The 9,710-nt window shown below is 38.6% G+C and overlaps 1 protein-coding gene across 1 annotated transcript; it reads right to left on the bottom strand.

The window, feature by feature from the left end:
- Positions 1–2,901: 2,901 nt before the first annotated feature.
- LOC118334287 (ceramide synthase 2-like) lies at positions 2,902–8,620 on the bottom strand. The gene is made up of 8 exons (XM_035670132.1): positions 8,467–8,620; positions 7,287–7,457; positions 5,982–6,099; positions 5,170–5,288; positions 4,902–4,959; positions 4,711–4,761; positions 4,025–4,117; positions 2,902–3,739 (listed from the first exon to the last, which is right to left on the bottom strand). Exons 2-8 carry the CDS (start codon positions 7,451–7,453, stop codon positions 3,533–3,535), a joined length of 813 nt encoding a protein of 270 aa, XP_035526025.1. The 5' UTR covers positions 7,454–7,457; positions 8,467–8,620; the 3' UTR covers positions 2,902–3,532.
- Between the last annotated feature and the right edge of the window lie 1,090 nt (positions 8,621–9,710).

The following is a 9,710-nucleotide window of genomic DNA, read 5'->3' as shown; positions in this document are numbered from 1 at the left end:
CAGCTACGATATGCGAATTGCTGCACCCGAGCGCATTTAGATACCAATATCACCGCTAGATGTGACTCATAGACGTAAGTAAGACGTATAAAAATGTGAAAATATTATTTATAATACTCATATTAAAGTGTACGCTGCGATATGCTCCGTGTTTAGCATTAATTAAGACCGTTACCTGGAAATAGTTAACATAAATGCACCCCACAGAGACCAACTATAATGAACATATTTGTTGATGACTAATTTCTGCCGAGCCAGCGTTTCTTCTGCACTGAACGTGGGAAGGTGTTCAGATATCGTTCAATTCAACACTTTAATTGTTAACGTTAACAAAGAGTTCATTTTAATTCCGTTGTTTCATAACAAGCAGGGGTCAAACCTCACTCTACCGACGAAGAAGCCAAAAGTTAATGTTTAAAAATAAATAAATAAAAGGACTCTCTTATCGCTCAAATGACCAAGTTGTGTACATGGGGAGAGATCTGATCACGTGTTTGATTGGGAAAGGTGCGGCTTCACTCATATTCACGTTATCTAGTTATATTTCATCAAACAGATATTACGTAAATGTAACCTACATATTAACGTATATTTCATCATCTTTGAAATTATTATATGTGTATTATCTATTACAGGTAAACATTTAGAAAGCACTCAGTCTATTGGTGTCATCCTGGTCCCAACCACCAGGTGGCACTGCGGTGCAGGAGAAGCTATTCAGCATCACAGTCTGTGGTTGTATCATTGACAGTTTATATGATTGATAATATTCACACTTGGGTTGTATATGATATAGACACATTTAATCTAAATGCCCTTTAAATAAAATACTGATACTCTCTGTGGTTAATGTACACAAATCCTGCCCTGCTTTATGTTAAACAGTCAAAACTTAACAAGGATACTTCACAGTCAACAAAATATTATTTCAATGTCTTAAATCACCACAAGAGACAGGCATGGCAGAGTAAAATTATGACTTTATTTCCTCCATTTAAATATCTATCGCATGTTGTGGAACAATTTGATTACTTAACAATTTTAAAAATCACTTCTATGCGTCTGTACTGGGTCTTACATCAGCTACCAAGTTTATATCTTTTGTTTTGCTGTTTTCAAATGTGCTCTGTGAACTTGCTGGATAACAAACAGTGTAAACAGTCTGCAGTGTAAGCTACAATGAAGAAACACATCAGGCAGACAGGCAGGCCCCGAACACTTTCATGATCCCCTGATTTTACTTCAAACACCATCTACTACCATCCCTGCCATCTTAACTCATAAAGTATTATAGTGTCAGTGTTACTACCTCCACTGAAAGTTCCAGCAGTGGCTCCCCAGTAGCTGCAGCAGCCCCAGGGCCTACATGGATAAGGCACTGCCTCCTAAGCCAGGGATGTGGGTTCGAGTCCCATCTGGGGTTGTTACAGAGTGGCGCAGCGGCAAGCCGTGCTGGGCCCCTAACCAGAGGCTCGATAGATCGAAACTCACTCCTCTGCTATGTCGAGCCATTGTAAAAGACCTAATATTGAACTCTCGCGCTTTAACTTCGTCCTAATTCCACTTTTCAATTCAAAGTTGAAGGCCAGTGGAGAAAAGAGTTAATGTTCACATCCATCCTATATCAACCTCTATGCTGTCACACAGTGTTGTAGTTCCTCTACGATCAGCAGTGCGGCTTTATGTGAATCTAAACAATCACCACTTTACTGACTCTCTACGCATCTGTCGGCTACCCAGACTCTGCGGGTGTTGGCTCAAGTTAATTTGGACACAGCTGTAGTCAGCATAGACACGTTTGGAGTTAAAGGTTCTTTACTTTTCTCCCAACCAGTAATCTCCTTTCTCTGATCCACATCTCCCTTCTTTCCCTCCCTTTATCAGTCCTCTTCCTCCTTCCACCCACTCCTCTTCATCCGGCTGCGTTCGTCTTTTTCAGCTGGAAGAAGAAGCAGAGTACAGAGGTTAACGTGCGGACAATCTAATTATTGGATGAGTAGAAACTGAATTTTACGACTCTGACTGGCATACAGTGTGCTCGTCTGTATGGAGGGCACAGTGCATCGGATGAGCAAATATTATCACTTGATTCTCACATTGCCTTTCAGGAACTTGTAGACCATGCGTAGGATGTAAAGCCGGCCCCAGAAGATGTAAGAGCCGTGGCAGGCACCATCGAGGAGCACGGTTGAAGAAAGTAGTAGCGCAAAAAAGGTTCAACACCTCCACTGACCAGGTGGATGATGAATGTCTGTGGGAAATAATCAAACAATCTGACGTAAAGGGGTTGTCAACCGTGCAAGCATTAAGCTAGTTGACATTCTTATCGACAAAAATACTAAAAACAAGAGTTAGAATCAAGGAAGTAAGACGCTTACTGTGCTGGGGGAAAATCACCACGGGCGATGTCACGAGGGAAGACACGCACGCACACACAACAAACAAGTGCGTCATCACGTTCTCCTCCAGCCCAGAGCCCGTAGTTGAACATCTGGGCAGACTGCAAAAATAGGAACGAACTGAATCGATCGGAATAAATAATAAACCATAAACTAAAGCTTGCGTGTGAAGAGAAACTCATCACATGAAACATTGGTTTATGTTTTTTGACAAGATAATCTATCTGCTATAATTTTTTACTTTGCACTACACATCTAAACTTATTTATAAGTTTTTTATATCTGCATCTTCATGTTGCTTTTTTGAATATGTTTACGGTTGTTCTCTTAACTTCATTGTGTTGTTCCTGTGTGTATCAATAAAGTTATCTATCTATCTCACTATCTATCATATCTAATCTATCTATCTACTCTATCTATCTATCTATCTAGGCTCTATCTAATCGTATCTATCTATCTATCTTAAATATCATGCAAAAGAGTTAATGAGCCAAGACAGGGGATCAGGATAATAGAGAATCAGGAAAGCATGTCTTTAATAAAAGGAAAGTAGATGAGTGAATGTTTGCTTCCATATGGTGCTCTGTGCTGTACAGTATATCTGTAGTATATACAGTATGTCATCAGCATCATTACTGTCTTTATAATAGTGCTGTATTTGTTTATTTTCTCTTCTCTTACTGAGTGCAAGAATCCAGAAAAAAACCTTATAAAACAATGTTTTTAAAATATTTAATTTGTTTCTTATTTACAATCCTGTGTTTTACTTACAGGTAAATCAAAGTCATCTCAGGCTGCTAGATTACTTTTAGCTATCAGGACTCGGTCACAGGATCCGCCTGCTGAATAGTTGAGCGTCCTGCAGGCTACTCCGGAGATCTCAGACTTGATACTTTTTTTCTAAGAACAGCCTCAAGCACAGTATGAACATCTGACTGTACATTTATACAGATAACACTCTGGTAGGGTTACACAGAGGCAGAAAAATGGCCAACGTGGAGGTGAATCTATGGTGACACGTTCTAAAGAGATTAATTATATCTGTAAGGTCCCATGTGTCTGTTTAGTTTTGGCCCTAGAGACATGGGACTCATACTTACTTACATGGGCTATTCTTTTGAGTCCCACCAAGGTTACATTAAAGCAGCATTGCCTACACATCTGTGAAAATTGGTGTAATTTGTCCCGGAGTATGTGAGATTGCACGTTACCTCGAGCAGGATGTCAGAGGAGTCATGGAGCAGCATGACCAAGGTGCCGATGCGAATGTAGTTGGCACAGTAGGAGAAACTGAGCAGGAAGATGGTGGCCAAATGGTGGATCACCTGTTCTTTAAAATCCTGGCAAAGCAAACATATATAGACTATCTACTCTGTAAAACAAAATGACCTTCCTGTGTCAGAAATAGAATTAAAATTCCTCCTCCTATAGTCACTTATTAACCTCGTGTTAAGTGGAGTTTCTCATTAAAGTGCATGCCATCACGTATGAAATATGACCGGGCTGAAGCAAACCTGATAATACCTTCACTTACGTTGTACTCTAAAGGCCAAGTGTGTTGTGAGGCTACAAACTCAGGAGGGAATCCATTGTGTTTATGAATGAATGAATGTTGAGGTCCTCACCTTCCTCTTGATGTCCACTGAGATCCGGAGGAGCAAAGAGCCATAAAAACCCAACTCTAGCATGTAGTACCAGTAATGAGCTCTCTCCATGGGCTGGGGACCAAACATTATTTAAAAGTCAAGAAAATGTTATTCTAAATCCACCACTGGTTAACAACACTGAACAAAACTCAGAATGTAGAGTTAGTAATTACAGAAGTCAGTGGATTGAAACCATCCTCTGATGTTGACATTTCTATAAAGACACTGAATATCTTTGTGTGTGCTGATCAGCCCACAAAACGATTTTCAATAAAGAAAATAATCACCAGATTCATTGATAATGAAAACAGTGTGACTGCAGTCACTTTTAAATGACAGGAGGGAAGTGCTGCTGCATTTCTGCTCACATCCTTCAATTCTTGATTTATTTAGATTTATTTAACCACATGGTGAGTATTTGGAAACAGTGAGAAAGAATTTTCATTGTTCTCTGTAGTATGGATGATACTTGTTTTCATTTCCACTTGAAAACAAATTAAATCTGTTTCCTTCAAACTCATATTTCAGTCAGACTACCTTTAAAAACGGATCACCTCCAGGTGCTTTCCTCACTGTCAGAGATGCACATGTTGTAATATAGGAGGAAATGGAACAAACTGATTATCCGAAGCAGTGAGATAATGTACGGAAAGTTATGTTTTCACCTGAATCGGATATTGCCTCCAACATTCGCTGCGGTCCCAGAACCACGGCCTCTGTAGAGAAAAGATAAGATTAAAGCTAATTAATTACATTTATTATTGGATTATACTAATGGGATTTGATTCAGGGAAAAAGATATACAACAATAGAGTTATATTACTGTGTTTTTGCTGTAAAACATTTAGAAACTCACATCAATCAAACAGGCCATTCCAGCCACGAAGGCTGTGAGGTAGAAAAAAAACCTCCAACTGCAAAAATAAAACACTGGAGATCAGAAATTGTGAACACTGAAACAAAAGGCACCTAAGAAATGTAAACAAGACTACAAATCAGTCAACATAGCTTGATGTGCCAAGCTCTCAAGGGTTTTTTTGTGCAGTGGGTGGTGGAATAAGTGTTGTTGAGGGAAGTCACCTGTAACCTGAGCAATGAAACAGTGGTAGAGAGAAAGCACTTACGCAGCCTCACCAAACTTCTTGGTTTGACAGGGCCTGTCTTGGTTCCTGCGAAGTCTGAACCAGGTCTCGATCTGCCTCTGGGTTTTCCCACACACCGACATCAAACTAATTATTTCACTCTGAAACAATACGCAAAGGGAGAAACGGATTAAATGGGGTATAATGAGCATAAAGCAACCAGACTGAAATGATGGAACGGGATAAGAGGCAGCGCATGTTATTCTTTCCATCGGATCACTTAACTTCACTGTCCACTGAATAATACTGGTGTTGAGTTACTCCCAAAGCATTTGTTGTTGTTGTTGTTGTTGTTGTTGTTGTTGCAAAATGTAAAAGTGTTGTTGCTGAATAAGTGAAGTAATCTTTGGCCCCACTGGTGCTAATGATCATCTGTAGGTTTTAAACAAACAGGCCTTCTGGGATTAATTAAATTCTATATTCTATATTATGTTCTTTTTATTTTATAGATATATATGTAGAGGGGAAAGAAAGTATGAGTAATTTTATTTTCTAGTCTATCCAAAAGCTGAGCGAGAATAATGAGCATATGTGTATGACCTCTATAAATACAGTGCTGGGTTTTCCCCTGGGTTTTCCAGGAACAAGGATGTATTACTATCACAACACTCGTGTTTCTCTGCACTTTTCACGCAGAACATTAATCACACCAACAACTAACAAGGGTAAGTAAATTCTTAGAATGAACATTTAAAAAAAAACCCTCATGTTGACCCTGTTTCAGTGTGCTCTGGATTAAAATGTGCTACAAATCGAGCCGAACTGCACGCATGCAGAGGCCTTTTCAGACCAACCTGTGTCGGCTGTCTGCTCCTCTGGGTGTAAAATGACTCCAGCTTCAGGGAGGGGGCTGCAGTCACTTGCAATCTATTCCTTACCCCTAAACATCTGCCCATGGGTGGGGCGAAAAACCTGAGGGGAAGGAAGACAAAAGACAGCTTATACAAATGATAACAGAACACCCACTGTGTGACAGGCAGGGTGCCAGGCTGCGGTTGTTTAGCCAAAGTTAATGTAAGCCATTTACCAGCCAGTCAAAAACAAACACTTTAGGACTCGGATAAGTGAAGGCTATACTTTATATACAATGCACGCATTAAAGCAGGTAACAAAGCACTGTGTGTGTATATGTGTGTGTGTGTGGACATGTAGTATTACCACTAAGCTTGACGCATATTTGTATTTAAGGTTAAATTTGATTGATTAACAGGAGGGAAATGTAGCATTACAGCATAATAAGCAGTCCAGAGAAGTTAAGTGGAAAAAGGATAATATATAAGTAAAAAATAAATATAAACATATATCTAGAAAACTTTACATATTCTAAACCAATGTGCACAAATGCGATGTATCTGCAAACCCAATAGTGTAGTTCTCTGATATTCCTAAGCAAAAGTGAGTGATTAGATTAACTATGAACCGTCTATATAAACGTATACCTAATAAAAATGAGGTAATAGACTATAACAGAATAAAATAGCATAGTTTAGTGGAGTAATATGACATAAAGACATTTTAACTGGGTTTAACGAGCCATTTGATTCCACTAACTGTTCACTCCTGTGAATGTTACAACTGTGAACCCACTGGAGATGTAATCAACCAGTCAAAAACCCTGAAGACAATCTGTGTGAGTCTTTGTGTGTGTGTGAGTGTGTGTTTGTTTTTGTGTGAGTGTGTGTTTGTGTGTGTGTGAGTGTGAAAAAAAAAGTGCCTATGAGGCTTGTTTGCACTCATAACAACCCCACAGCGCTGTTGCTACCTAAACCTAAAATTGATGAAAGAGATGTTTTCAAGCTGATAACTGGGCATGTGCTTCATTAGATTGTGGAAATTAAACTACTAAAAAGCATTTCATGCAAACAGAATTTGATCTACATCTATAATTTACAAGTCAAATAATACTTCTCTATTGTGTTGAGAGATGACTGTGTTTCTTATTAAACAAGGAATGTGGGCATTATTGCAGGTCAGGCGGGATAAGTGTTTAATTGCCCGGCCACACGGACAACAATGGCCAGTCCTGTAAAGGATACAGCCACAGCCAAACACATCACCTGGATATTTACAGAATGAGGCGAGTTGTTGTTGTGTTTTACCTTTCAAACACGTAGCGCAGGGCAACAAAGCCCAGTGCGAGTGGCAGAGCTATGAGAAGGTCCTGAGGTAGTGGTCGATCAGAGTCTGCCAGCTGTTCCATGTCCTTCCAGGTCACACCTGGAGGAAGCCAGTAGTCCTGCCTCCATACGTCAGGCAGCAGGTCCATTGCGCTGTGGATGGACACGAAGAGGAAGGAGTGAACATGGTGAACATGGATTCCACATAGTTGAGCCTAAGCCCAACCAGATATGATTTCTTCTGAGAACTCTGGTACTTGGATTTGATTTGGTATAGGGGAAGACACAATGCAGTAAGCAGTGAGAGTGTAGGGCTTGCAGCTAACAGTTATTTTCAAATCTGTAGATTATGTTCTTGATGAATTGATTTATTTGGGCCATAAAATGCCAAATGTTAAAAATGGTGACATCCTTAAATGTCTCTTTTTTGTCCACAACCCAAAGATCTTCTGTTTAATGTCACAGATAACTAAAGAAAATAGAAAATATTCACATTTGAAAAGCTGAAATCAGAGAATTTGGAGATTTTTTCTTTAAAAAATGACTCAAAACAATTAATTATCAAAACAGTTGTTTACATAGTCATTGCTGTCATACCAGAATGAGACCTCAGGGATCTCTGACTCACTTAATTATTTATTTACTTGTTTTGTGTGTGTGTGTGTGTGTGTGTGTGTGTGCACAAACAATAGGTAGGCAGGGTAGCATATGAAAGAGAAGTAAAAAGAGGAAATCATCATAAATATCCTAGCTTATTGACAATATGGGATAATATCTGCATATCTGTCTCTACCTCAAAATACCATCAAAATATTATTACTGTCATAAATTAGTCACAACAAAGGTATAAAAACAGCATATAAGTTTAACATCCTTTAGGAGTATTAGTCTGTCAATAATGCCTTAAAACAGCCATGCAGTTCACAAAGCTGTGGAACAAAGACCCTTAAGTAATAACAGACTGTATTATAAATGCCAGAATAAAACTAGAGAGCACTTTACAAGTTTATAGAGGAACATGAAATATTATGCAGCTTGTCTATGTTAAAAACCAGACTGAGAACAAACAGAAGTACAGTCTATTCACTATTTTCCACGGCAAACACATGAAGTTGTAGATAATCTGCTAGAAGAAGAAACGGTCTGCAGAGTAGGAACTCACCTGGCGGCCGCTCTGTGGAGATGATGGACAGATCAATCCTGAGGACAGAAGAATAAAATCCACCTGGAACTGTGACTTTTTTCTTTTCAGCCGTATTTGCCTGTCGATGCGCCTCGGTACCGCTGTATCCTGCGTCCTAAAGACTACACCGGAGAAGAAGTGAGCCGTTCAGTCATCACGGTTTACGTGTCAACGTTGAGCACGATGACGAGGAGCACTGAGGATACTCCTTTCAAAATAATATACACTTGTGAAAAAAACGTTGCATTTTTTAATGTTTTAAGGCACCGAAATGAAAACGTGTTTGCAAAGAAACCATGTCTGTTTTTTTTTCCAAAAGCACTTTTATTAATAATAATAATACATTTTATTTATAAGCGCTTTTCTGGATACTCAAAGACACTTTACAGAAAGACAACATAAAAGCAGCAAAACAACATAAAATAGTAAAAACACTAAAAACACATCGGACCTAAACATTAAAATAATTTTAAAAAGGTGAGTTTTTGTCTTGATAATTGAACGCTGGAAGTCGTGCAGTCACGGAGTTGTTTATCCCGAATACACAACATCAATAAAGAACAACATGGGCTCATAAGGTGGAATTGGTTAGTACTACTGAAGACGAAGGCATGGTCATAACATAAATCAGCCATCAATATGCAGGGCAGTATTTGCTTAAAAAAATTCACCTTTGATTTATTATAACCCATGTTATCACCAACAGTTCTTGCACAAGTAAATACTACAAATGACTTGCCTCCTTGAAATGTAACTTAGCGTGTACTTTATATTCTGAACAGCTTCCGGTGTTGTCGATCTCTTTTCTAACCACACGGAATGATGTAAACATTGATGATATTTCGAGCTAATGAACAACACTTGGGGCGTCCTCCTGCTCCATAACATATTTAACTCACATGGTTAACAAAGGAACACACAGGGCACATATAAGTAGGCAATTATATAGTTTTCTAATAAGCATAAATCAAAGGGTTGCTAAAATTGGTGTTATATTAACTCATAAACTTACTCTAAATATGAATTGAGATAATAAACAATAATAATAATATTAGATAGGCTCTTAATTATGTTGTCAACAGTACACGAGAATAAATGGCCTAAAAAAAGTAAGAGACTTATATTCATGTTGTTCCCTAACTATGGTCCTAAAGTGTAGCTTCTGAAAGAAGAAATAAACACACTTCAAATTCTATCTTAAAGTTGAATTCATGGTGCAATAA

This window comes from Morone saxatilis, unplaced genomic scaffold, assembly GCF_004916995.1.
Source record: "Morone saxatilis isolate NCDOM2014 unplaced genomic scaffold, NCSU_SB_2.0 Contig23, whole genome shotgun sequence".
NCBI lineage: Eukaryota > Metazoa > Chordata > Actinopteri > Moronidae > Morone > Morone saxatilis.
Note: the sequence above shows the minus strand (reverse complement) of the source record. Positions and strands in the feature narration are given on the sequence as shown.

Excerpts from the sequence above, each read along its gene's own strand:
- LOC118334287 (XM_035670132.1), bottom strand. The coding sequence starts at position 7,453 with ATGGACCTGCTGCCTGACGTATGGAGGCAGGACTACTGGCTTCCTCCA. Across the intron at positions 5,289-5,981 it reads GGAGCAGACAGCCGACACAG|AGTGAAATAATTAGTTTGAT; the intron begins GTTGGTCTGAAA and ends GTATTGTTTCAG. Across the intron at positions 4,960-5,169 it reads AAGAAGTTTGGTGAGGCTGC|TTGGAGGTTTTTTTTCTACC; the intron begins GTAAGTGCTTTC and ends TTATTTTTGCAG.